Genomic DNA, 27,892 nt, shown 5'->3' with positions numbered 1-27,892 from the left:
TTTCCGTGCGCATTTGGTCTTGTGCTTGCGTGTACACACGAAGGGGGTTAAGTCACTAGCAGGTCTGCACATAAGTTGACCTGGGAGATCAGAAAAATCTCCACTCTTAACCCACCAGGCGGCAGCGACCGGGATTCGGACTCACGACCTCCCGATTAGGAGGCCGACGTCTTACCACCACGCCACCGCGCCCGTCTGACTATTGTTCACCTCGGTATCTCATCTGGAATAAAAACAAAACTCATCGGGCGTTCGAAGCGTTTTTGTTCGTGTTACCTGTCTTTTTGTGTCTGTCTTTTTCTTCTCCCTACAGTTGACTCGATGTTTGAAACCATCAAAGCCACACTTATTGAAACTAGATACATAGCCCGCGAGGCCAGAAAGAGAGACAAATGGAGAAAAAAATCAGAAGAAAGGGAAACAGATGAAGAGAGTAAGGCCAGAAAAAAAAGGACAAAAGGAAAGCCTAAAAAAGCTTAAGAGGGGTAAGAGACCGTGAGTTCTGTGGGACTTTTATTAGACTGATTAGTTTTTCCAAGGCAAACGGTTGTGTTTTTTTGTCTGTCCGTGGTAATAAACCATTCTTTTGAAAGAGGCAAAGACGCTTTGCTGGTCTCTGATATTTGTGATTTTTTTGGTGTGTGTCTTCTTAAAGCGTTTTTTGTGTTTGTATTTTTCTGTATTTTTTCTCTTCTCAGTAGTTTTCTACCGCTCTGAGAAAAAAAATCTTTTTACGAAACACGCACGGCTCTCGTAACTATTTTCGCTGATTAGTTGGTAATTATCTTCTTTTTTTTCTAGAATAGCCGTAATGATTAATTACCCTTGAAGTCAAAGAGTTGTAGTAGTCGTACCAGTGGGACAAATCATTCCTTTGTTTCGGGGTGGTGTTACGTAGGGTTAGGAATCGTATGAGGGCATTTATTCATTATGTGTCGCGCCAGCTTGTGCGTATTTGTCATGTGTTTGTGTGTGCTTTTTGGTTGTTTGTTTGTTGGTTGGTTGGTTGGGTGGTTGGTTGGGTGGTTGGTTGGGTGGTTGGTTGGGTGGTTGGTTGGGTGGTTGGTTGGTTGGTTGGGTGGTTGGTTGGGTGGTTGGTTGGGTGGTTGGTTGGGTGGTTGGTTGGGTGGTTGGTTGGTTGGTTTGATCTTTTTTAACCAAATGACTGTACCCTATTTATTGACAATGTTAGACTTCATATTAAAGGGGAAAAAATGAAAAGATAGACTTTATCTGTTATGTGTACTTGCGAAGTTGTCAATATGTTTGACACATACCATGCGACGTGTACTATTACTTTTACGAGAAAGTATATGACAGTAGAACAATCAACACATCATTTAATTCACGCAAGACGGACTCTTGTATCCTTGTTGTTAATCAGGATGTACAGAACGTAAACTTGGTTTCGTTTCTCTTTTTTTTTTTCTCAACTCTAAAGCCAATCTATAACAAGTGACATTAGGTTAATTCAAACACCTTGACTACGTTGGTTATGCAGCAATAAACGCATGCCCTTCTTTTTGTTTTGAGATATTTGACACGAAGTCATATATGTTGATTTTATAGGCGCCGTCTGAAGCAATTCAAATTTTTGTGTGCGTCAAATCGGAGAGGCTGATTCAAACACTTAAGCATGTATGTCTGATTTTGTGTTGTGTAGGGGTTTTGAGCTCCAAAATCGGACGTATTTGTTTATTTAAACGCTATTTAGGTATAAGCAGGTGTGTCTGATTTGCGTGTTGTAAGATTTTAACATCAAAAACGGACATTTAGATTCAAACACTTTTCTTACTTCGTTGCGAGAGTGCGTAACTGACTTGTTATTTTCTTTGGGGGGGGGGGGGGGCGTTTATTGTTTTGACATTTAGACGGACACGGACAACCTTCAAGCTCTTTACATAAGAAAGTTGTAAACAGGTAAAGTATATCTGCTTTGATTGCCGTCTCGATACGAAGACGAACATTGTTATTCTAATACTTTCGGTCATTGGGAGGGTCTATCTGTTTTGCCTGTGTGTTAAATTGTCAACACCAAGTCGGATATACCGATTATAATACATGTTCTGCTAAGAAGGTGTACCTGATTTGTTATTGTCGGATGTTCTTACTTGTATGTTAACTGTCACATGTTCAACACCAAGTTGGACATATCAGTTCTAATATGTATTTTCTCCAAATTCAAGGTCTCTCTGATGTTTTTATTTTGTTGTGTGGTCAGATTGGCGAACAAAGCAGTTCTAACATGTACTTTCTCCTATAACAAGGTCTCTTTGATTTCCTGTGAGGTCAGATTTTCAAGACCAAGTTGAACAAGCTTATTCTAATATCTACTTTCTCTACTAACAAGGTCTCTCTGAATTTTGTGTGGTCAGATTTTCAACACCAAGTTGAAAAAGCCAATTCTAATATCTACTTTCTTCAAATTCAATGTCTCTCTGATTTTGGGGGGGTATGTGGTCAGTTTTTTAACGCCAAGTTGAACAAACCAGTTCTAACATCTACTTTCTCTAAGAACAAGGTCTCTTTGATTTTTGTGTGGTCAGATTTTCAACACCAAGTCGGACATGTTGATCCACTGCCAGCAGATCCACAAGCAGGATCCCAAGCCCTATAAGTGTCCCACCTGCTCCAAGTGCTTCGCCAACTCGTCTTATCTCTCGCAGCACGCCCGCATTCACTCCGGAATCAAACCTTACAAGTGTGAGATTTGTGAGCGCAAATTCACTCAGGTAGGCCCTCGTATGTTCTGGTGTGCTTGGAGGGTGATATAAATTGATACTATATGATGCTCATTGACTATTCATCGTTATTTTGTTTTCGAGTTTTTATTTTAATGAGATAAACTGATGCCATGTTTCCATCATTGTAAATATTTTCTTGGGATTAACGGTGGACGTGTTCGTTGGAAGTATGATGTTCTTTTATTTATTATTAGAGTGAGATATATTTGTATATTCCATGGCTGTGTGGATAAGGAATGAGCAATCGTTGCTTTGAATTTAAATGAATTTGTAGTGTGTTTGTTTCCTTTCCTCTAGTGTCTATGCTGCTTTACTGGTTGTTTGAGATATAGCTTTGAATTATTTGTCAGTATTGATATACCCATCCACTTGAATCAGCATATTAGACGAGTCAAATTTAGGTTGGCTCCTGATATGCAAAGTATTTGCAGTTCTGATACTGTGGAGTATAACAATTTTTCCATCTTGAGCATTTGACGTTTAAGATCTCTCCAGTAAGCGAAACAAAAGTTAATTGGGATTTATTTTGTTTGAAATTGTTATTAACTATTGTAATTTGTTCCAAAGTAATTTTGAGAAACCGGTGTTAAAACTTCGCAAAAGGTATTGCATCCAGAAGTGTAAATTAGTCGATTTATCACGTAAGTGTTTGTTTGTTTGTTTGTTTGATCGATTGTCTGTTCGTTGTTTTTTTTTTTCGTTCGTTCGTTTCTTCGTTCCTTCGTTCGTTCGATTATTCATTCATTTATCTACTTACATTACTTTCGTTTTTGTATTAATTTATTTATTTAGTGGGTTTTTTTTTAAAGTAGTAACCCGAAATTTCTGTTGAAAACGTTTTGTTTAAATTAGCACAATATTTCTTTGCAAGCAGTAACTGTTGTCAGAAAGTCCCCCCTGCTTTCTCTGGGAAGACACTGTTACATGTGTTTTTCTATCTAGCTATTCCCCACCGCTGTCTTGTTAGTGTCTTTTGTGTTTTAATGTCGTCGCATTTTGTAGCAGTTACCTTTTCGGTTTGAATCCTTTTTAGCTGTTTTATTTTTGTTTTGTTAGCTACAGAAAATGAGCAATGTGGTTAGTTTACCCTCTAGACTTAAGTCATGTGGGCTTCATTCAGCTGTAGATTTTATTATTTTAATGCTGTGTTTTAACTTGGAAAAGGGAGTGTAAGTATGTCTGAATTCAGAATCTATAACAGTAGCCGTGACATTTACCATGTGCATATGAAAATTTAGCGTTTATTTTGCCATATGAAGAACATAAATGTGTTTTAAAGGCAGGGGATGTTGCGCTGAAAACGCAGTTTTTTTTATTGATTAACTGCCATGTGGACTGAAACTTTTTAATTGTCATTAACTATCAAGCACATGTCTGTATTATCTACTTTTTACCAATCTTTGATCAGACCAGTACACTTGTGGCTCTACATGTTTCTGCTAGCAACTCCCCCTGCTTTTTTGTGTCTTAGTTAATATATATGCTTTTGCTTTTTATTTGAGTTGATTGTGCCAAATATACATGAGGCATTATAGTATTGTTGATACAAGTGAAATGAGGGTGTGCTAAGGTGTTCTCACGAGGGTTAAACGCAGGATTTATATTGTGCCTTAGTCGCTCGTTTTAAATTGCAAACATGTCTTTTGGCTAAAAAAAAAAAGAAGGAAGAAATGCAGAAAAGTCCTGTAAAGGGCTTGCCGTTAAGTCAACAGTAAGAGATTTGTTCGGGCATTGAGTTAATTTTTTTAAATAAAATTTTCGAAAATTACAAACTCTCGACATTTCTTTTGCTGATAATCCGGAAAATGGCATGTCGGATTTAGCATGACTCCACAGTATGCTTTTTCCTGGTGAATTCTCTTCAAACAGGCACAGCGTATGCTAAAGTTGAATTTGCGTTTTAACCCTTTTGGGGACACGATGGCACTGCCATGATAAGATGTGTGCCATGTATTCACGATGTTTCCCTGTTTTCTCTCTGCCAGCTGACCATATTGAAGCAGCATATTCGAATACATACAAAAGAAAAGCCATACTTGTGCACTCATCTTGGCTGCGGCAAGGCTTTTACACAGGTCTCTCTTTCTCTATCTCTCTCTTTCCTGCCTTCCACATTTTTTTAAATCCTAATTCCAGTCTTTTCTGAATCAATTACTTCCTGTCGTTGTTGCCTATATTATGGTATCTTGTTTCAATTTGTTTCATCAGTTTTTGACTTGGAAATCATTTTGATTGTGGTTGAGGATTGTTTGACCAATGCGGTTTACCAACACTATCTTGTAGCAATCCTATTCACGGGAATTAAAATCAAAAGAAAAAGACCTACATTAATTATTTGTCAATGCCTTAAATTGAAACGGTCAAAGTGACTCCGAAGAACAAGTATCTTTTGCTTGTGCGGCATAACTCTTTATTTTACATTTAACGTTGAGTAAAGTTTACAATTATATTTAAGGTTTCAATACTCTGCTTGGATCATCAAGCTGTAATCAGAGCCTAAAAGTAAACACAATTCTAACAGATAGATTACAGCTATCATCTTAAAAGAACCAGCATAATAGTTTGTGTTCAGCAGTTAAAAGATAAAGTATTGAAGAAAAAAGAAAATGATGAAAGCAGTGACGTTTTTGTGGTGATGACGCAATGAGAATGACGCCGTGCTCCGTTGTGTGTGTTGTAGCTATCTCAACTCCAGCAACATACGCGAACGCACACGAACGAACGGCCATTCCACTGCATGTATCTGGGATGCGGAAAAGCGTTCACTCAGGTCCTAACTTTTTTTATTTTACGTTTGGAAGAAATAATCAAGTTTGATAAAAGTAAACAGAAATGAGATCCTTTTATTTTTCAATTTAAGAAAAAGATATGTGTAAAGTAAATCGAAATATTGTCAGACTTAATCTGCTTTTGACTGTTAACGTTCCAATTGTTGCAAATTGTTAATGGTTATTTTTCATGAATAGATCTGCTCAGAGGAAAATATCCGTTAAAGTATTGGGTGTTATCAATACCATGGACGTACAGCTAGTCAGATAATGTTTATGCACTCCAAGTCAATGAGAAATTTTGTCATTTTTGTCCTTGGGTATTTTACTGCAACCAACGTGCATAAGTATCAGTACGTCAAAATCATTTGTCATCTTTTTATGAAGATTATAGAAACTATGACTATTTCTAAAAAATAAAAACATTCGCAAACAAAATGCGAAAAACTTATGACATGATTAGTGGAAATGCGGACGTTTTGAAACGCAATTAAATGGATGTAATTAGCAAACATATATCTATGTTAAAGCTGAAACATATCTTTCTGTTAAAGCTGAAGCAGTTTTAATGGATCTCAACCTGTTTGTGTGTGTTTTTAGTTATCGACTCTGAAACAGCACATACGAACTCACACGAATGAGAGACCGTACCGATGTATGCACCTTGGATGTGATAAAGCTTTTACACAGGTGCTGCATTTTTTGTGTGGTTCAGTATAAATATATATATACATATCTGTCATGTGTACTGGCTCTTTTAGACTTGTATAGATTCCTCATTCATTCATTCGTTGGTTCGTTCATTCATTCATTCATTCATTTTTCATTCTTTCTTTTCTATTCATCTGCTGGCATTCTCACAAAGTAAACTCACATGCAGATAGAATCATTCCGTAGCAGAAACAAATTTACATGCACAAGACAAAGAGTTTTTTTGTTTTTTTAATTTGCATCTTGCTAACTTTAGACAAAAGCCAGTACACTGAAAGCTACAGAATTATAATTTTAAAGTTTTGGGAGAGTATATGCGCAGAAGACACGAACCGTCTGCACAAATGTCATACATTTCATAATGATCGGTTAAAACTATAGCGAAAATCAATTAAGTACACGTCACCTTGTATTGAAATTAGATTCCAGAATTAGATATCTGAAATTAACGTGTGAGATTTTATCTTAACTATTCCGTAATCATTCACAATTTAATACGGCTCGGCACCAAAGCGAGAGGATGACGTGTTCAATAACTCCAAACACTTTCCCAAAAAGAATTAGTATTTAACTTCATATGATATCCCTTGTTCGTGTTTTCATATTAACATTTCACAAATTGATCAAAACTCATCGCTGCCCTCATTCAGAACATGTTCATCCACATCTCCATTATTGTAGACGTGTAATTGTCTCAAAAGCGTGTCAGTGTAGATTATTCATGATTTCAGTAGCAATTCACACTGATTATAACTGTTTTAGCGGATATTCATGAGAATTAATTCATCCTGGCTAAGAATTTGATAAGTTTTCCAAGTCCGTATGTATAAATGTATACGTAAGACATTTGTTAATCGTCCAATATTGTAAGTACATCTGCGACAGCATTTTAACTGACGTGCTGCTATTGTTCCCTCACAGCTTACCATCTTACAGCAGCACATCAGAACTCACACCAAGGAAAGACCGTATCACTGCCTACACTTGGGATGTGGAAAATCATTTACTCAGGTCTCTGGCTGCTGCTACTAGTTGTTTGTCTTTCTTATTTTTACTGGCCAGTATAAGTTTCAAAGTCCTGAATAATGAGGCATGGAACAATGTGATTGTAGCTATAGAAATAAGGCAATTTGTTTAGATCGGAAAATAATATTGTAGACAGTTAGTGAACGAAAATAGACAGTCGTGTGTTAAATAATTTCAATTGTCATTATAAAGGTTAACAACTAGATGTTAAAAGATAACACCTGAGATTTAATATCACTGCAAAGGCTATCATAGTAGTAATGCTTCAAGTACAATCCTATGGATTTTCTAAATAAAAACTTAGTGTAATTTTCATCAAATTAACTATTCTTTAACAGTCACATAATTAGACTGCAACTCAGATCAGCGACGTGCTGCTGACATTTTGATGACAAAACCTGATTTTAGAAATGGTAGCATATTCATTTATGTTCTCCGGTTTTAGTTTATGATGTCATTATCTTAAATAGTTTTGAAAGTCCTGCTCAGTTTAAAGAACAGTCATATTATATATTTCAAGTAACTATATCTGAAGAACTATTACATCGACATTTCATTACCGAAGTAAAAAGGAAAATGCGTGTTCAAAATGGATTGTGGTCATGAATAGCACGCGAGAAATTGAATTGAAAACTGTTTGACTCAGAGGGCTCATTCTTATTAATATAGGCTGTAGTCAAAGCTAATGGAATAGAGCTGCGTTAGTTTTGAAAAGCGAAGACAAAGCGAAGACCCGTTATTTAAGTCTTCATCTACTCCACAATTTGTTTAACATAAGACTGACAAATAAAGCATAACGAGGCCAACGAGGCATATTTAACCTTATAAACTATTCCTGGAAGAAGATCCTTGGCAGTCGATTTTATGACCCATGCATTGCCAGTCAAATCCCAGGAATGTTATTGATGTCAAGTTGTTTGTACAGAATGTAAAATATGTAAATAGTTGGCAGTTTGATGTATACGAAGCAGCTTTCACAGGTGACTGTTCAGACACAATCAGTAGGAACACAATAATTATGGTCATTTGATTGCAAAGGACTTGAAACAATCTCTTGCAAATGACAAAAACAGTTTAGTTTAAAAGAAAATAAGTCAGGTTGGTAAATAGTGAATTTTGACTGCAGCTCAAACACTTAGCAGGATACTGGAAGGTATGTTTTAGGGCAGAACTGTTTTTAAAAACTACTTTTAGTGTTTATTATGCGTCAACAAACCCTACAGGGAAAGCCAACCAGAACAGATACCTTTCTTCTCAGAGTCAATGGCAGTGCACTTTCGGTGGTAAAATTGAAAGCTATCCGTGAGAACATGTGTCAAACCTGGTCTCAGCGCCAGTTTTGTTGAAGTCAACAGTTGTATCGGTTACGGTAAATATGTCAACAAGTGGCATGCAGAGCTGAAAGCAAATTCTATCACTGCTAATTGCTACACGGACTTATTGTGTAGAAATTCCCACTCTCCCCAGTACCCATTGAGACAGTTGAGAAATGGCATGCGCTTAAACTAAGAAAGGTGATTTCCACCATGCTTTGCATGGGAAGGGAGGTATCTCTAAGCGTGTGTAAAAGCTTCTTCAGTTCAAGTTGCTTACTGCAAACGAAATTCCATTTGTGTTGAATTCATTCCCGGAAATGTAACTTGACGTTTACAAAAATCCATGAAAACTACCAGAAGCTTTAAAAAAAACAAAAATGACTCACACCCATGGAAGTTGATAAAGAAAATGTTCCAAACAGATTGACTTGAAATGTTCCCAAATTAAAAAAGAAAAGAAAAATAGAGAACGTTTACTTTTTATAATCGTGAATTTGTTTTTACTGGTCATTCGAATAGTTGCAATAGAAATTATAACGTGTTGTTCCTCAGCATGAATATTGTTCATGATAATGTCTACACTTATGATTATTCATTGCTGGTAGGTAGTGTTTGTAAACCTTGTTGGACAGAGCGTGTAGCAACATTGTTTATCTCCTTTTGTTTCCTGGCAGTTGGCTCATCTGCGAGCGCACGTGAGAATACACACGAACGAAAAACCCTACACTTGTTTACACGAGGGCTGCGGCAAGGCTTTCACTCAGGTCTCTGTCTGTTGTGCTTATTATTCGACAATTTGTCCAGTCTGCTTTGTTGGATCAGTTCATTTAATTATACTAAATACTGAAAGATTGCTGTCAAATCCCCAACTCCGTTCCTATGTAGAAACATAGATAAATACAATCCAACTATGTTTACAAACACTTTTGTTTGACCCCTTACTGTTTTACCTCAGTCGTAGAAGTTATACCTAGCACCGCCTTGTCTTGTATGCAAAGTCTTTTTAGCGGAATAATTTACAGATAAAATTATAAATCTATGCAAGCAGAGTTATTAGGCGTTGAATTTTGCTTTAGAAACGTTTTCGGGTTCATAAGGGAAGAGAGCAGTGTTAATGGACATTTTTTCGTTACTGGTTAGAGGACGATCATTATTCAAAATGTCAGTTCTATTTAGATGCACATTTTTCTGAAAACAACCACCACTATCTAGGGAAAAAATGCGTGCTAGTTTGACAATTTCAGTCTAGTTCACAACTCACACTGAAGTTCAGAGCCCTTTCCAAAGCATGATCAAAAGCTTTTTTTCGATGTGTACGAAATTGCTGAAGCTCGGTGCATGCTACTGGTTGTTAGTGTTGGTAAACACAGTTGGTCAAAAGGCTAACGTCTGTTTTGTTGTCTTCTCTTTCTAGCTGACACAGCTCAAGCAGCATGTACGAATTCATACCCACGAGAAACCGTATCATTGTACACACGAGGGGTGCGGCAAACGCTTTACTCAGGTGTCTATCAAGAATTGTCATACTCTCTTCCCTCTGACTCTGATCTTATTTGTCTGTCCATCTCTCCATGCCCTTTTTTCATTTCCTTGTAGCTCATTTCGCTCAATTTTCCTCAGTCTTCTCAATGCCCAACACTGATGGAGAGAAACGCATCGGTTACACAAAGATTTCACAAACTGAATTTTACTGACTTTTTGGTCAGTGTCTCAGTGTTTCAGAGCAGTACTCGTAGACATCACCAAGTAGCATCTTCAAAAATTGCGAAGACACTTTTAACGATGTTGTAACACTGCTCCCCTAACACAAAAAGTAAATGCTTCAACCAGATGCTTTTAACCGAGTCTGCCGTACTAGTGTGATCAGCCAAGAGAACCAAGTAATAATAAAAGAACAGCATGGTACGATAAAGCAGGATTCCAAATACCTAAGTAAAGTACTATAAGTAAATTCTTTCAGAGAGTTATCTTAAGCAACAAGAAAAAGATAGGTTATGCGGATTATTTATTCCAGAACTAACTTAGCCGTAACACGATAGAAATAGAAAGAAAAAAGCAACCCTGTGGACGTTAGTAAACGTAACACTATGTTAACATGTTTTTTTCCATATATAGAATATACTTGTTTTAATGTCAGAAAACTCGCGACCCTTACGACGTTAATAAATGTTACGCTATGGTAATATATATTTTGGCATATAAAAAATATACTTGTTTAAGTGTCAGAAAACTGTAGCAGTTAAGTCTCGAGCAGTGTTGTGATAATATAGAATATACATGTTTAAGTATCAGAAAAGTGTAGCTGTTAAGTCTCCAGCAGTGTTGTGTGCGAGGGGCGAGAGGACATGTAGCGGCTAATGTCATGTGTTGTCTCTTGTAGCTGTCCCAGTTACAGCAGCACGTGCGTACACACACCAACGAGCGTCCCTACCACTGCTTGCACCAGGGCTGTGGCGAATCCTTTATTCAGGTCTCTATCTTCATGATATACTGCAACCTTTATTTTTCAGCTAGGGTATAGTCCAGTTTCCCCATTTATAGTTCAATTCCCCCATTGATTGCAGCCTTTGTTTCGGAGCTACTAGGGAATAGTTAGTGCCCGCTATTTGTTTCTGTTTTTGTCCGTCTCAAGTAAAGTATTAATTTTTTTGTTAATCCTGAAATACTCAGCTACAACCGTTACTAAAGCTTTGCGTTTCAGGGAACGATTTAATATTCCTATTGGTTTAGAGGTTAGTTAAGTCTCTCCGGCCTGGTTTATTCTTCTCTGCCCAGCAGATTTGTAATAATGGACGGCACTGGTTAATATCACTTTCCATAAACTAATATAGCAATGGTGGAGCATTTGCTAAGATTTATAACCAGGTTTTCTGCTACGTTTCTTTTGAACACTAAGGTAGTACAAACTTTCTATTTAATTTGGTCTTTTCATTCAACCTAAATGATTCGTCTAGTACCCTGGAAAAACTGTAAGAAAATCGAATTAATTCAAGCTTTATTTTAGCACACAAAAGCGTTTTTTATCGTCATTAGTTTTGATCTGTGAGTTTTCTGCTCACATGTATATGGGCTTTTGAAAACTCATTTGAAAAAATGAAGTGTGGACCGACTTGGTTGCATTTGTATTTTTGTTATTGGGGGGAGGGCGTGGGGGTAGGTAGTAGCTCGTCTCACTGATCTGATTTGTTTGTCTTCTCTTTCTAGCTGACCCACCTCAAGCACCATGTGCGAATTCATACCCACGAGAAACCGTATCATTGTACACACGAGGGGTGCGACAAGCGTTTTACTCAGGTGTCTATCACGATTTATCATACTCTCTTCCCGGGGAATGGGAGTTGGGGGGAGGGGGCGGGGCTAATATCATTGATTTATTAATTTTGTTTTTGAATTAGTGTAGAATTTAGCAGTGAGAAGTTTTAAAATGTACGAAAAGTTCTTTAGGTATTTAGACTGTAAAAAAGCAAGTGTTATTAAATTGGTTCTAAATGTGGGTAAAATTTAGCAGTAAGCAGTCTAAAACTTGTACGAATAGTTTATTACGCATTTTGAATGCAAAAGGTAACCACAAACATAATCCTAAGAAAATAGGCGTCTACGGTTATAGTATTAAGAATGAAGTGTATTTTGTATGCAGTAACGTATTTTAAAGTTTGGATTTCAACACGTACCCCCCCCCCCCCTCCACCACCACAACTGATTGACACTGAATGTTACCAACATAAATTATTAAAATCTAAGTAAAAGCTTTCACAGTGTACTTTTCAGAATCCAATTGTTCTTGCAGTAAGCTGAATTTATAATTATTTTAATGTGTCAAGTCGGATGCTTGTAATCCTTTCCCCTTTGATTAGAATTTAGATCATGGTCAAACTTGAAGTATGAGATCCCACTTCCCGAAGAAATGTATTGTTATTTCCACAATTTCTGACAAAGCAGTTGTTCATTGCTCTTACTAATACTAAATGCGAAACACCAGATAAGAACTTGCATCGCTTTCTGTGTTCATTTGCTTTCGGAAGTTCAAGATGAAATGATATAGCAATACCTGTAGTTCTTCCGAAGAGACTTGTAACAAAAAGAGTTCCTAGCGAGAGAAAATATTTCCAATCGAGCATCATGAAGATAGAGGCAATTTAACTGAGGAAAGGAAAACCGATACAACTTAAGGTTGCTTTTAAAACCTGTTCTTTAAGGTAGAACTGGTATTTCTTTAACTGTGATGACTGACACTGCTGAATCCCTTCATATGATCAAATAAAAACAATACCAAATACTTCTTCATCCCCGACAGGATCTTAAGTCCTGAAGAAACAAAAATCCTTCCATTCCTATTTTGTTTAAGAAAACATGTCATCCACTTTCACACTTATAGTTATACATTTTGACTGTAAATACTATTTCCATATTTGGATGCAGAAATAATAAACAAACAAACACTAGGTGGGATTTATAATGGGACGACAGTACAAAAGATTCACTAGCACTTCCACCTAATGGTCTTTAAAGTGGAGGAACAGAAACACGATAATTAGAAAATGATGACTTAACTTTGGCGTTGCTTACTCTCAAAAATATGGCAAAATCCAGAACGAGGTACAGTCTGCCATGAGGAAATTATAAAGTTGTGCTGTGAGCAGACATGAACAATTTCTTTACATTGATGTCATTTGTATGAATGGGCAAATTTGGACATTCGTTTTTGTTATTGATAAAATAAAAATAAAACTATTTTTCATTAAACAAAAATAAGAAGGCAAATAGCATACATTTAAGTTAAGAAGTTAACGAGTAAAACTCTGCAGCCGAAGAAATTGATTACTCTCTCCCATAATTCCTGTACTTTTAATTTTGTAGATACTGTCTTTTAAAAAACAATATCAGAGATTCCGTTTGCTTTAGGTTTTGACCTGCATCCATCAGCTTGGACAAAAGACACAACATTTTGTCTTTCTTTGGAAAAACAATTATTTCTTTCCTTCTCATTTTAAACCCCCCATCACCCTTTTTCTGCCAACAATATTTTGTGAAGTAGCTAGATGTACACATTTAACCTGTGCAATACATGCAAGCCGTGCAATTGTATCGCCACGCTATCGCCTTGCAACATGGACTGAATGGTAACCGAGGTAGGTATATATCCATGTGTATGTACCCATGTCTTCTGTTTGTTACCTCGTTATGTACACAAACGGAATCTCTGATCTAAAAGATTTATTTTGAAGTTTAACTGTACAAAAGTATGTAACGTGAAAAGCTCACGAAAAAGCGTGCTTTGTTTTTCAAGGACACGCACTTGCTTAAAATTTATATCTGTTGCGGTAGCAATCAAAAAGAACAGTTTACCTTCAACTACTTTGCCTATTCATTCACGCACTCGAAAATAACACCACGAACGCACAAAGAAATATACAAATCGGACTTTTTAGGTCCCCAGAACACACATATTTCCTTCAGCTTTCCCAAGAAAAGGAGCAAGGTTTTTTGTACACCAAAGACAACAGCACCACAAATACTCTGAATGTAAAACATCACAGCATTTTCAACTTCAAATAAGGTATGGAGCGTTTCCATTTCCCAGGCCTGAATACATTTGTTTTTCGATCTCTCTGCTTTGAAGTTGTAGGAATTTCTCTTATTGACCCTGGATAAAAGTTATGCCGCATCCAGCGATGCCTCACAGTCAGTAATTGAACACGCAGCTTGTCATGTCTTTTTGCTTCCACGGGGAGAGGGTTAAACACTGCAGTTTGTTGCCCAACGCTGAGCACTGATACACAGAATGACAGGACGAAAAGTCATGACGCTAAGTTACTACCACCACACGAAGTAATGAACATGATTATCCACTTCTGTCCAGGTGTATAGCCAAGGACCCCAGACATGATGAAAACGGAAAAGAAGGCGCAATGGATTTATGGATGACGACATTTTACAACATATTGGACCCGAAAACACGGGGATTCTTTAATGTTTGCGCTTTAAATCTCGAGACGCTCACACACCTTCCATGATGATGGTTTTTGCACCAAGGCTTCATTTACAGGACGACCAGAGCAAAAAAACAAAACGCTACTAATGAGAAGTTTTCAAGTTGTTTGTGGAAGATTACAAGAAATCCGGCTTGGTGCTTTGATGCTTGGAGAAGTTTTTGTCTGGGAGAAATTAACCCTTTTAGACTTTTGTGATAGACGGCGAAGGAAGGAAGGGAGAGAGGACGACTCCAAGCTTGATTTCAGTGATTAATGAATGAATTTTCTTCATCAAAATTAACACGAAGCTTTTCTGTAGAAGAGAGTGAGTGAGTGGATACCACCATCACCGACACCACATCAACTGATGATAAATGTTAGCCGTGGACACCAAAGGAAGCAGAGATACGTTCAGCATAACTACTGGCAACGATTACACTCTAGCACATTTCAGGTTATATGTGCAGAATCCTGGATGCGGCATGACCATACTTCCTGGGGTATTTCTTTAACATTTCAGCAAATGTCTTTTTCAACTTCAACTTTGAAAGGCCATGATAGCTTCCGCTACTTGCATTGCATTCACAGACATTCAACGGCATAGGTTTTGTTCCCCCAATTATATTGTCAAATTAACACGCACACAATACTCAAGTACATGCAGGCGTCAGGTTAAACATAAAAACATGCAAGTTGTATTTTATGTTCCGCGATATAAGGCGTAGTCTTTTTCTATTTACGTTTCCAAAAGTTATTTTTCATGTCGGAATTCCCTATTCACCTCAAAATCTATTTATTCGGGTTCTTATTTATTTTATTTATTTATTTATGTATGTATTCACATACACCCAAATGTATTTCTTTTTCTCTATCCTCCTTACGCATGCATCAGTTAATTAGCGTCTGAGCAAAATGTTAAAGACTAGACAAAAAGTTCAATTGCTTAATTATTCAGCAAAGCAGGGAAGCTCCCAACAGAAAGAATCAGACTGTATTAGTGCAAGTTAAAGCAAGGTCATGTTTTTTTCTCAAAAAGAAGACATAAAAGGGGAGGGGGAGGGGAACTGATAATGGAAGACCTTAAAGAAGCAACCAAAAAGTAAAAGAATTAGCAGTGTCCTCCAGAATTAAGACGCTTAAGTCGCCAGGAATTGCTAGAGGTTAAATCAATAATGCAGGACTTGAATACAGGGAGAGAGATTAAAAAGCCAGTTCGTCAACATCATTTGAATGATGCGATTTCCCAGGGCAGTTCATAGTTACGCGTCATAGGATGAGCGTTTCGAGACACAAATAAGCTCATCTGTGACCAAAAAAGAAGTACCGTCCCTTTAGGTATGTCTCATACAAAACAAAAACACCCTCAAAATACTTTGATTAATCTTGTGGGTTTTTTCACAGATTTAGAAGGGTTGTTGATATTCATATAGTTCTTAATGAGATTAAGGGGGATGCAAGGTCTTACTGCAAATTAGTTGAAGACTGTTAGACGGTGTAAGAGCGTTAGACGTCTTTCTTGTCTCTATGAGCCGAAGTTTTTAACGTTTCGTGAAGATGATATATTTTGAATGTGTGCTTGTCGATCCCTATCATGGCCTTACGAAGTAGCCAAGCATCACTAATTTAACACGCTCTGCGAAAACAACACCCTGTTATTCCTGTCCCACTCGCACGTCGTCAGTTTTTATTCCAAATCTTTCCTCTGGGAGTGAAGGCAAAATGTTGTAATTACAGATGTGACAGCCCTTCCACCACCCCCACCCCTAATGTTCTTCATCTTCTACGAAAATGGAGACCTGGCTAAACAATGCTGAAGGCACAGGCCCTGCTTCAAAACATCTGTCAGTGACAAACTGTTATGTAATTGTTCCCACGAGGTGGCTTTTTGCAGAGCGTGTTGGTAAAATTGTCATGAAAAAGGAAAGCGGGCGTTGGGATGGCATTGTCACAACTGGTTGTTGCCACGGTATGTGAGGTTGACAATGCCTTCCTCCTGCCCTTGCTTTTGCATCCGGCAAAGTCTTCGTTTTGTGCTCCGGGATGGAGGAGGAGGAAAAAAACAAATATGTTATTTCTTGTCATTTTCTTCCGGGCACAACCTGAAGACCGTTAGAAATGAGGACAATGAATTAATCTGTCAATGACGTTTTCTTTCCGTGCAATTACAAAAACAAAATCACTTACATTAATTTCTTAATCGGTCAGTTCAAGCTAAAAAGTGCGTTTTGCAAAATCTGTATTGCATTTTACAATTTTCTCTTTTTATGGTAGGAAAAAAACTTACGATCAGATCCCCCTTTTTGTTCTTGGAGAGATGGACATCTTTATGTGTGTGTTAGTTTTCTTTACAAGCATTTTCTGTGTTAAATTCGTGAATAGTGCATTTGGAAAAAAAATCTGAACTCTGTTTTTTTTTTATCTGGCTTCTTTTAAACCGTAACCTTTAAGTTGGTAAATTACATTTTCCGTAAAAAATCAAAACGTGAATACTTCAGTTGAAAACAGTGTATTGTCCTCATTTGTTTGGTCGGTTTTCATGATATTTATGTTAGGATGTCTTATATTTTCTTAGGGCTTTATTGATGCTTGAAGAATGTTTGTTAAGTCTGTGATTCCGTGAGATAATGACCAGAGTGTGTATGCTTGTGTGTGTGTTGCAGCTGTCACACCTACAGCAGCACATCCGCACCCACACGGGGGAGAAGCCATACAAATGTATGCACCCGGGGTGCGGCAAGGCTTTCTCCCAGCTGTCTAATTTGCAGTCTCACTCTCGCTCACACATGACGGACAAACCTTTTCGTTGTAACTCCTGCTACAAGTGCTACGCTGACGAGCAGGTGAGAATTGAATAGTTGTCGTCGTCGTTGTTGTTGATGTTGTTGGTGGTGTTATCGTCGTCGTCGACGTTGTTGTTGTTTGTGTTGTTTTTCTTAAAGGGAATAAAGTTGTGATTTCCGATCTGATTAAGATTGTGTTTAGAATTGTAAAGAATTCATGTAGGGCGTTTCCTTGAGAATTTGTGTATATGGAGAATAGTGTCTCGTGTACAATCCCCCAGTTTCTCGTATTCTTAATTTGAATGTTAAACAATACTTTCTGTAATAGGTTGGTGGGTCTGCTGAAGAGTAGACTTTTTCGAGTACGTCTTGACAACAGAGTTGTTTTTCGTCACCAGCCAACATATTTATGAAAACCCAGTTTATAAATTCTACACTTTCTTTCAACTGAGGGGATTTGAAACCGAAGTTCAATTTAATGCAATGCAATACGACCTCATTGTCGGAATGTGGCAAATACACAAATGTGTTCGCGTCAAGCTGTTATAGACTCTCTCTCTCTCTCTCTCTCTTTTTTTCTCTCTCTCTCTCTCTCTCTCTCTCTCTCTCTCTCTCTCTCCCCCCTCTATTTCTCCCCCTCTCTCTCCCTCTCTCTCAAAACCTCTCTCTCTCTTTTCCCCCTCTCTTTCTCTCTCTCTCTCCCTCCCTCCCTCCCTCCCTCCCTCCTTCTCTCTCTCCCTCCTTCCCTCCTTCCCTCCCACCCACTCACTCTCACTCTTCTCTCACTTGTCCTGATTAAGCGTGATTATTTGTGTAATTGAGATGTGAACGAGTGACATGAAATGTAACACAGTTTCCGTCTTTGACTCCTTGACATCAACCCCTTCACGTTCAACAATGGCAACAGAAGGAACAGGACCACGAAAATCTCGCACGCCTTTTGACTCACGTGCTTCTTGGCAACAAAATAATAGCTTTCCCTTCACAGATGTTCACTTTTCCACATTTGATTATCAAGATGATGATGCTTTGCGTTGGAAGATTTTTGTTTTTTGCACAAGAATCTAATTGTCAGTTTTATTCCCTTCCACCCCCACACACACTCTTATTCTCTCTTTTCTCTTCTTTAACCAAGTGCGCTGCTTCCTCCCTTTTGTAAAGACGATCAAAATGGTGATGATGATGATGATGATGATGATGATGATGATGATGATTTAACAAGAATTATAGCACATTTGCTTCATCAATTGTCGTTTTCTCCTTTATTTATTTATTTATTTATTTATGTTATGCAATTTATATCGCGCACATATCTCAACCACGGATTCAAGGCGCAGGGATTTATTTATGCCGTGTGAGATGGAATTTTTTTACACAATATATCACGCATTCACATCGGCCAGCAAACCTCAAGCCTATTAGGGCGAGCATTCACCTTTCACGGCCTATTCTTCCAAGTCACAGGGGTATTTGGTGGACATTTTTATCTATGCCTATACACATTTCCAGGAGAATAACACATTTGTGAACAGCGAATGAATGAATCAATCGGTCACTCAGTCAATCAAACCATCATCGGAATCAAACAATTCAAATACTGACCTAACAGTTGTATTTCCATTTTCAGAGTTTGCGGGAGCACATCCCCAAGCACTCGGACACCAAGCACCTGAAGACTCACATCTGCCACATCTGTGGCAAGTCTTATACACAGGTAAGGCAGTAGATAAGTAGATACATTTATACATGAGTACATCAATCAATGGCAACAACCGTGTAAACAAAGCGTGAGTATATAGTAGCAAGCCTTAAAGATGCATTCCTTTGTGTATAATCCAGCATTTTCACCACAACAGATCTTTTTCATGCTTTTACACGGGATACGAAGACCCTTCCATTTAGACACATAGCAAAGTCCAGCATCGTGACTGCTTCCTGTGCATAGAGACAATTTGCTGATTAATTAATGAACAGATTACTACCAGTGTCAACGAAGAAAGTGATCTATCCAACAACACAAATCTCACTCTTCACAAAAAGCACACGGGGTGTTGACGTTTGCTGTGCCCTAAATGGAGGAATGCTCTTATCACATGTAAAAGCCTTGCGAGATGTGAGAAGGTGGGTCAAATCGTCAACCCGAGAAAGACTAGGCTTTTTACGGATCGCACTCTGGGCACCAAGGTACTCGTGAAGCATCATGAGCACAGGGAAGGCGACTGCGATGTCTACGATCCCCACTCCCACCCCCTTTCTCTACACATAAATAGACACAAAGAATGCTTTTCCTGTTACCTCTATATACATCTATTCTAACCCCTTCTATCTGTGTGTTCCCCAGGAGACGTACCTGACTCGCCATATGACCAAGCACCAGCAGGACGCGGGGGGCGGGGCCGTGATGAACGGCCTGGGCCCCAAGCCCCTGGGCCCGCGTCCTGCTATCAAGCAGGAGCCCCTGGAGTCCAGCGGCAACGACCGCGACTCCTTCCTGCCAACCCCCCAGCCTCACGACAAGTCCCCCATCGACCTGGGCGCCAGCAACCACCAGCCCTCAGGCCAGATGCAGCCCGGGGACTCGTCTGTTGGAGGACTTGGATGTCTTAATCTCGGTGCGTAGCGTTGGTGTTGCCTTCCTCAGACCTGGGAACCCATACGATTTCGCCGTGTTTTTTACGCATGACTGTCAAGAATATGATCAGTACGGTCAGTGAAAAAAATTACGACGAGAAAAAAGTTTGTTTGTTTGTTTGCTTAACGCCCAGCCGACCACGAAGGGCCATATCAGGGCGGTGCTGCTTTGACATATAACGTGCGCCACACACAAGACAGAAGTCGCAGCACAGGCTTCATGTCTCACCCAGTCACATTATTCTGACACCGGACCAACCAGTCCTAGCACTAACCCCATAATGCCAGACGCCAGGCGGAGCAGTCACTAGATTGCCAATTTTAAAGTCTTAGGTATGACCCGGCCGGGGTTCGAACCCACGACCTCCCAATCACGGGGCGGACGCCTTACCACTAGGCCAACCGTGCCGGTCACGAGAAAAAAAAATCTGACATACTTTTATTTACAAGCGCATCCCAAGCTGATCCAGTATTTTAACACATGATCACAGTTTGTGTCAGTAGACATTGAAAGAAGATTTTGTTTAAAATGTATTGGTAAACTTAATTAACGATGTGAAGAACGCGTGTGAATCATGTTTGCTGCGTGGAGTAAGCTAATTTTTCTGAAAAGACACCAAGTTTGTTTGAGAATACTCCAAGTGCAAAACAGGGGTTCCCAGGTCTGCTTCTCTAAGGACGTCCTTAAATAGACGTAGTTCGAAAATAACTCTGTCGGGTTTCTATGGGTTGTGAAAGAGTGAATATCCTTGTTTTGTCTCGGACAGATAAATGCACACGCGCTCCTGTCTACGTGTTTCAGTCACACCCCTCGCTAGTGGTTGGCCGCTCTAATATTTGTCCTAGTAAAAGCAAGGGTATTCAATTTGTCACAACCAATACAACCACGGCAGAGTTATATTCGGAATTCGTCTATTGAGCCCAAAGTCCACTTCGCCAAATTAATGACAAGCTTTAGATGTTGTTGGGTTTCAGTTTTTTGGTTTGTTTTTTGTTTTTTGTTTCATTTGTTTGTGTGGTTTTTTGTTGTTTTTTTTTTTTTTTTTTTTTTGTATATTTGTATGGGTGAAGATTTTAGTGTTAGTATTTTTGTGTGATTATGATAGTGCGTATGTGTGAGAGAGTTGTTGAGAGTTTAGATATGGATGGACGGTCGGATGGTCTGGTGCAAGGACGTCTGAATCCCCGTGTGTTGAGAACTGTTTTGATCTGTAGGGTTTGAGGGATTTTCAAAGTTTTGATGATTGGATGGGTGAATGGATAGGTGATGGATGGAGGAATCAAGGCTCGTCCAGCAGAGGGCTAGGAGGTCTCAGTCTCGGTTTGTGCCAAAACATTTCTTGCTTTCTTGAGAGTTGGATGAGTGAAAGGGAGATGAATTGATGTACGAACATGTCGGTGGATGGATGGATTCAAATATGAATGGATGGATCATGGAGAGCTGGATTGGAAGGTGAAAATGAGTAAATGAATGAATTGGACTCGTATTCATGGATAAAGATTACACAAACACTGTGATATTGTATTCTGTAAAGAACGAACCCGCAAGACCTAACACAATTAGTGTTTTCTGAGATGAGTTTTCGCTGCATTTATTCGTCTGTCTGTCCACCATAAAGACCATTGGCTCGATGTATTTGTGATTATCTTCTTTTGTTAAAATAAAAACATTTCAGTACTTTAGGCCCCCCCCCCCCAAAAAAAAATAGTCTGTTTACGGTAACATATGCAAAAAAAATAGGGTCGGTAGGTCGGGATTTTTTTTTATATTTTTTTTATTTTGTCAAAAAACCATATTTTTAAGTTGTTTTGCCAAAAAACAGACCTTTTTTTTCTTTTTTTTTTCCCAAATGCCAAAAAAAAGTCTAGGGTCGCGCAAAAAAAATAGGGTCGGTCGGGATACCGTAAACAGACTTTTTTTTTTTGTTGGCCTTACCATTTTTGTAGTTTTTATTCTTGATTTTGGAACGTTAACAGTATATTTGTTGTTGGGTTTGAAATCACACGTTATAACTCACTTCTATCTTTTCTCTCAATAGGTCTGTTTGTTGTTGGATTTGAAGCCACACCTTATAACACATTTCTCTCTTTTCTCTTGATAGGTCTAGGAGGAGGCGGTGGAGGAGGAGGAGGGGGAGGAGGAGGCAACGGCGCCGGAGGAGGCGGGGGAGGGGGACTTGGAGGAGGCGGAGGAGGAGGTGGGCCAGGAGGGGCGACATCAGCGTCATGCGGGCGTAGCGTGTCGTCTGCCTTTATGCCCCTCTCCCCCTTCCCCCCATCCACGTGTGCCACCAACGGAGGAGGGTCCACCTCAGCCGCTGCCGCCGCCGCCGCCTACCACCACTACAACAGTGGCCTGGCGCACTCTGGCCTCACCTCCCCGCCACTGCCCCACATCTCTTCCATGGCCTCGCCCAGGTGGGTAGATCTTGATGATGTTGTTTTCCCCGAAAGCGGCGTATGGCAGCCTAAATGGCGGGGTAAAAACGGTCATACACTTAAAAACCCACTCATGCGAAACCATGAGTGAACGTGGGAGTTTCTGCCCATGAGGAAGATGATGTGGTTGTTGGTGGGGATGGGGGGGGGGGGGAGGGGGAAGGGGGGGTCGGTGTTTAGTTTGTATTGTGGTGGTCGACTGTGGAGGGTTGGGAATGGTGATGGTGATCATCTTTGATGGTGAGAATGACTGAAGATGAAGACGGTCAGGATGACGATAACGACGACGATGGTGAGAACAAGGACGACGACGACGACGACGAAACTGATCATGACGGCTGTAGCTGAAAGAAATCCTAGAAGATGGTGTTGAGGATGAGGACAGCAGTGGTGAGATGACAATAACATTTACCCAAGGACCATCATGAATGTGTGTCACCGTACTTGCCCGCTAGTTCAGGCAGTGTCTTCCTCTCTGAGTGGATCTGCTCAGCGTATCTACTTCTACGTTGTTTCGTTGGTTCAAATACAGCCTTGTGCCTCGTTGTCTCTTTTCTCCTCACACGTACTTCCCCAACGACCCTGATGGCTTCCCCCAGAAAAAGATTTTTAACTTTGTAAAAGGCGTGAAAGCGATGAGGTTTTAAAACCTTCTTTTTTTTCAGGGATAGACCTGACTGTGAACAGTTTTCAGCATGGAAGTTACCATGTGAACTGAAAAAGGAAACAAACTTGCACCGGTCTCGAATAGCTGTAAAATGCTGAAGAGACGATAAACAATAACAACCAACCCGATGGTTCCAATAAAGCCTTCTGCCTCATGTCTTTTTTCTCCAATAGAGCCTCATGCCTTATGTCTTTTTTTTTCCAATAAAGCCTCATGCGTCATGTCTTTTTTCTCCAATAAAGCCTCATGCCTTATGTCCTTTTTCTCCAATAGAGCCCCATGCGTCATGTCTCTTTTCTCCAATAAAGCCTCATGCCTCAAGTCTCTTTTCTCCAATAAAGCCTCATGCCTCAAGGCTCTTTTCTCCAATAAAGCCGCATGTCTCTTTTCTCCAATAAAGCCTCAAGCGTCATGTCTTTTTTCTCCAATAAAGCCTCATGCCTCGTGTCTCTTTTCTCCTGACAGGTACTTCCCCTACGACCCGATCGGGTTCCGCAACCCCAAAGACACGCCAGACCGCAACCTGAACATGGGCATGGGCCGCGACTCCATGATCGCCAACAGCTTGCTGAGCTTGCAGCACATCAAGAACTACGCGTCCCAACAGATGCCCTCCTTCACCCCCACCTGCACCAGCGGCTCGCGCTTGGCCTAGTGAACGAGCCCTCGGATCTACTCGGGGGCCCCACTGCCGGCGGTTACTAAGCAAGGCAGCGAGCTGAGTAGTTGAAATCATCAATTTTTATTTTTTTTTGAAGAAAAAGGAGGAGGGGTTCGGATCCTGTGTTGACTTTGCAAGGTTACTATCACTATTCTGTGCGAGGCTGGCTTGCTTTCTTCTTTGTTTGGTGCTGACGTCGTTTAACTATGTCGAGGAAAGTCGCCATGTCTTCTTCAGAAGGGCATGAACTAAGCCGTCTACGAAGCAATTCCCAGATCTTAACAGTTTGGATATATATATAGGAAGAAAGTGTGGCATTCCTACGTACGACATCACTTCCACACCTTCACGATGGTGTGCTTGTTGAGTGTCTCCTAGTAATTGCATGCCATCTCCAAAGAAAAATGGCCAGAGCCCTGTGAGCATCTTGAGGCGGTTTTATTGGATGGCTCGGCACACAAAGAAGAAGACAAGCTGTGGCTGTGAGTAACTTCAGGCGATGACATGACGTCGGCTCCACGCCTTCAATAGGGTGTGCTTGCTGAGTCTCATGTTCAGGACGTCTCCGACAAAGAAGCAGACTAGCCCTGGCAGTGAGTTATCTTCAGGCGCTTGGTGTCCTTGTGAAGCGGCGGGATCCGCATCCCTTCCCCATCTCTTCCCCATCCCTTCCCCATCTCTTCCCATCTCTTCCCATCGTGTCTGCACCGATCTCGTCACAGATGTCACTCACCTGCGTTCTATCTGTGAGGAGGACGGCGGCAGTGCTACCTACACATCATGAACCCCTGACATTTCTTACCCCCCCCCCCTTTCACAGCGTCCTGGCGTCGACCGTCCCACACGGCTGACTGCCTGTGAGGCGGTGGGCGACAGTGGTCGCTGTGCAATTCGCTGGAATGTTGCGAGCAAGGTTTCTGCCTTCCTACCCACACAACTTGATCGACAACCTGCAGCAGTCAGGCTATATGTTCATCACAAGGAATGGATTTTCCGTTGTCATCATGAAATTCCAATACAAATTGACACAGCCTGTGGGCTTGAGTTGTGTGTTTGTGCGCTTAGAAGGTATTTGATATCCTGTTCAATTAGATCCTTCGTAACAGAAGATGTTGAGAGAGTTTGCGCTGAGTACATTTTAATTATAAATATTGCAGAAAAATAAAAGACTGAACGTTTCTTTGTTAATCTGGCAAAGCACATGTATTCTCCAGTTACGTTACACAGTGCGCTCTCCTTTTTTGAGAAATTTAAGGCATAAGGGTCACCCAGATTGTCGGACCAAAACTGTTATTTTTTTTATTCAGTCACTTGCAATCAATGAATTGGCTTGATGTTTGGTTTTTTTCTTCAAAAATCATTATATTTTCAGAAAACATCAAGTTTGAATGCCTAAATTAAGTAGAACAACTGAAAAAATTATTTAGTTAGTAAACAAATGGGCAAAATAAACCTGCAAAAATGCTAATTTTAGCATTTTTCAATGCACTCTTGGGGAAAAAGTATGTGTCCAATTGAAAAATAAATTGGCACTCATATTTAAAGCATCATTACCTACATTATGGTCTAAAAGCTTTCTGTTTTGTTGGAAAGTTTGCTTTTAGTAGCATTAGCAAAAGAATACTATAATTCTAAAATTCTATTTTTCTGATTATCAGCTTCATTTTAGAACAAAATATAGCCAGTCAAGTGAACATTTGATGTGCAAAGTTTCAATGGAATAGGTGAATATTTAAAAAAGTTGATCATGCAGACAGTGTAGCTGCTCTGTGATTTCGCGCGAACTTTCACCACATCAGTCTATGTCCTTTAGGGGGAGTCATCAAGAGATCAGAATCAAAACTGTCTTCACTTGAGCTACTATCTGATTCATCATCTGTGTCAGACTGTTCTGAGCAGTTTTTGGAATCAAATTCATCACCAGAACCGATAATTTCATTCAACAGACCCTTGATTTTTTTTTTGCAGATCTCGAAAGGGGCATGGCACTTTGAGTTGGAGCAGTTGGGGTGGGGGGTAACGTCTGTTCGTCGTTCGTCTGCACCACACCATGTGTCGATGCATCACCGGCATTGTTCAATTCGGTAGTCTTCCGTGTGAATCTGTTTCCATGAAAACGACGCTTTTTCGGCCTAGAAAGGCAATACTTTCCTTCAGACATGATGATTTTCTCAAAAAGTTGACTCTTTTCACAGTAGGCTCGATAATTCGCTTCGAAATTCACTTTCAATGCACGAAAGCCGCCATCTTGCCGTCAACTGTACGGTTGTACGGTTGTTGTAAACCAGGTTTATTATTTTCCAGCAGCTCAGCGCAAATAGGATTGTTGTTATTTTAGATATTTCGGCCATCTTAAAGTGATTTTTAATTCCCACCAACCTACTTTGAGCACTTTTTGCAAGAAAACCATGTATGCTAGAGACAAAATGTAAACTGCACATGAAAATAGAGATATTTTTCTAGCTTTTGGCAACATCATAATTTGATATATCTGAAAAACGATTTTTTTCCAAATTCTGGGTGACCCTTACGCCTTAAATTGTGCACGTGCAAATTGTTGCCTTTTACTGCTCTGTGTAGGGATCACCTTGCTGATAATATGTTCTGAGGCCAGTATTAACGGCACACGGAATACTCTCTGAGCTACAACAGTGTAAACTCAAAATAACTGATCGAGAAAGTTGGGAAAAGCACAGCTCAACTGACTCTTTGACGATGAAATTTGTCACTAAATGATCAGCGCTATTGTCATGTTAGAACGATTGAAATTGTATGTATCACCTAGCTGCTGGTTATGTTATCGTCCAGATCGAATACAATACAAACACATATTGAAGAACGTGAACCTATAATGCATATCCTGCCAATACTGCATAGTGCTGATCGAATAGTAGGTACAGCTTTGAAGATCGAAGTGTTGAGACCTGGGACTGGGTTGACTGCTGCAGATTTCAATGCGTTGGTAGCGTGCGACAAACTTTATATCAACCCCGTCAAGTGCTTGTTTTCCTCTGGATCCAAGCAAGTCAAAAACAGAGCTCCATCCGCAAGGATTTGCTTCTGCAATAACAATGAGCGACAAAGATGAACGCTTGTAACACACAGGGTAAAATGGTAGGGGGGAATTAACCTTACCGGCTCCACAGTTCCAACGACTTTTTCATTTTAGTTTTTCCACATCCCACCCACCATGATTTTGTTTTCTTCATCGTCGACGATGAAGAGAGAGACAAGAGGAGTCACGTGATGAACCCTTGGCGAGAACTACACCAACTTGATGATCCTATTACCATGGAACGACACACACGACTGGCGCAGAACATTGACCATAGAACTCTCTATTCCCTTTCAGTATTGGGCTGACTCCGTGTACTATACAGCTGTTGTTGTGCGATTTATAATACAGACTGTGTACATTGAAACAGACCTGTCCTGACGAGACTGTCTGGCTGGCTGGTTGGCTGGCTGTCTGTGCGGCGAACAGACAGCTATTTCCTTCGGGGAAAAACGGACTTGAGTTTGACCCAGTAAACGGTCAAGCTCATTGTTGTCGGGCGTGTTGTTGTAGTATTGGAATCGAGCTCTGCCTCGATTTGTAGTGACTTTGTATAGAAGATATACAACACTGGCTGCGACGACAAGACGGGATGACTGGAAGCATGCCCCACTGTCCTATGTATAGTTTTCACGCAATATCCACACAAAGATAAACACTACAGGTCTTTTAACTTTTACACATACACTTTCCTCATAATGTAACATGTCCCGAACAATAGCACCAAACTTCAGCATGGCTTCTTACTTTGTATGTAAGATTTTTTTCGGACAAAAGTTCCACTGATGTGCAGAACATTTATTTGAACATGTGTAGTTTTATATACTCGACAGATTTTGTGGTAATTTTTTGCTGGAAAAAAACACAAAGATTTTGATCGATCTTGTTCTTGCCAATCTGATTTATGACTACAACATCCTGTTTGAAGGATTTTTTATGTGTGAAAAAAAAGTTCGTAAACCTGCTAATGTACGTATATATATATCCAAAACGATATACATACATGTTTTCTCAAATATTTTGTTAAAGTCTGAGCCTCCCCTCCCCCTCACCGATTTCCGCGATTTCCGGAATTTATTTATTTATTCGATTAGTAATCAAGTACCACCATGACATCCTCAT

General features: G+C 39.8%; 1 protein-coding gene across 1 annotated transcript in view; it reads left to right on the top strand.

Annotated features, from left to right (window-relative positions):
* LOC138979062 (zinc finger protein 835-like) overlaps window positions 1-25,526 on the top strand; it is a 60,930-nt gene extending 35,404 nt beyond the window's left edge. Inside the window, exons 3-17 of the mRNA XM_070351873.1 lie at window positions 2,547-2,732; window positions 4,730-4,819; window positions 5,425-5,514; window positions 6,113-6,202; window positions 7,145-7,234; window positions 9,240-9,329; window positions 9,980-10,069; window positions 10,946-11,035; window positions 11,770-11,859; window positions 17,198-17,377; window positions 18,945-19,031; window positions 19,659-19,929; window positions 21,213-21,311; window positions 22,051-22,366; window positions 23,520-25,526. Coding sequence (XP_070207974.1) covers window positions 2,547-2,732; window positions 4,730-4,819; window positions 5,425-5,514; window positions 6,113-6,202; window positions 7,145-7,234; window positions 9,240-9,329; window positions 9,980-10,069; window positions 10,946-11,035; window positions 11,770-11,859; window positions 17,198-17,377; window positions 18,945-19,031; window positions 19,659-19,929; window positions 21,213-21,311; window positions 22,051-22,366; window positions 23,520-23,709 — 2,049 coding nt within the window. The 3' untranslated portion in view covers window positions 23,710-25,526. The remainder of the gene's footprint in view (window positions 1-2,546; window positions 2,733-4,729; window positions 4,820-5,424; window positions 5,515-6,112; window positions 6,203-7,144; window positions 7,235-9,239; window positions 9,330-9,979; window positions 10,070-10,945; window positions 11,036-11,769; window positions 11,860-17,197; window positions 17,378-18,944; window positions 19,032-19,658; window positions 19,930-21,212; window positions 21,312-22,050; window positions 22,367-23,519) is intronic.
* The last annotated feature ends 2,366 nt before the right edge of the window (window positions 25,527-27,892 follow it).

The sequence above is a fragment of the Littorina saxatilis genome, linkage group LG10 (assembly GCF_037325665.1).
Source record: "Littorina saxatilis isolate snail1 linkage group LG10, US_GU_Lsax_2.0, whole genome shotgun sequence".
In the NCBI taxonomy this organism is placed as follows: domain Eukaryota; kingdom Metazoa; phylum Mollusca; class Gastropoda; order Littorinimorpha; family Littorinidae; genus Littorina; species Littorina saxatilis.
The sequence above is the reverse complement of the archived record's forward strand: the minus strand, read 5'-3'. Positions and strand labels throughout refer to the sequence as shown.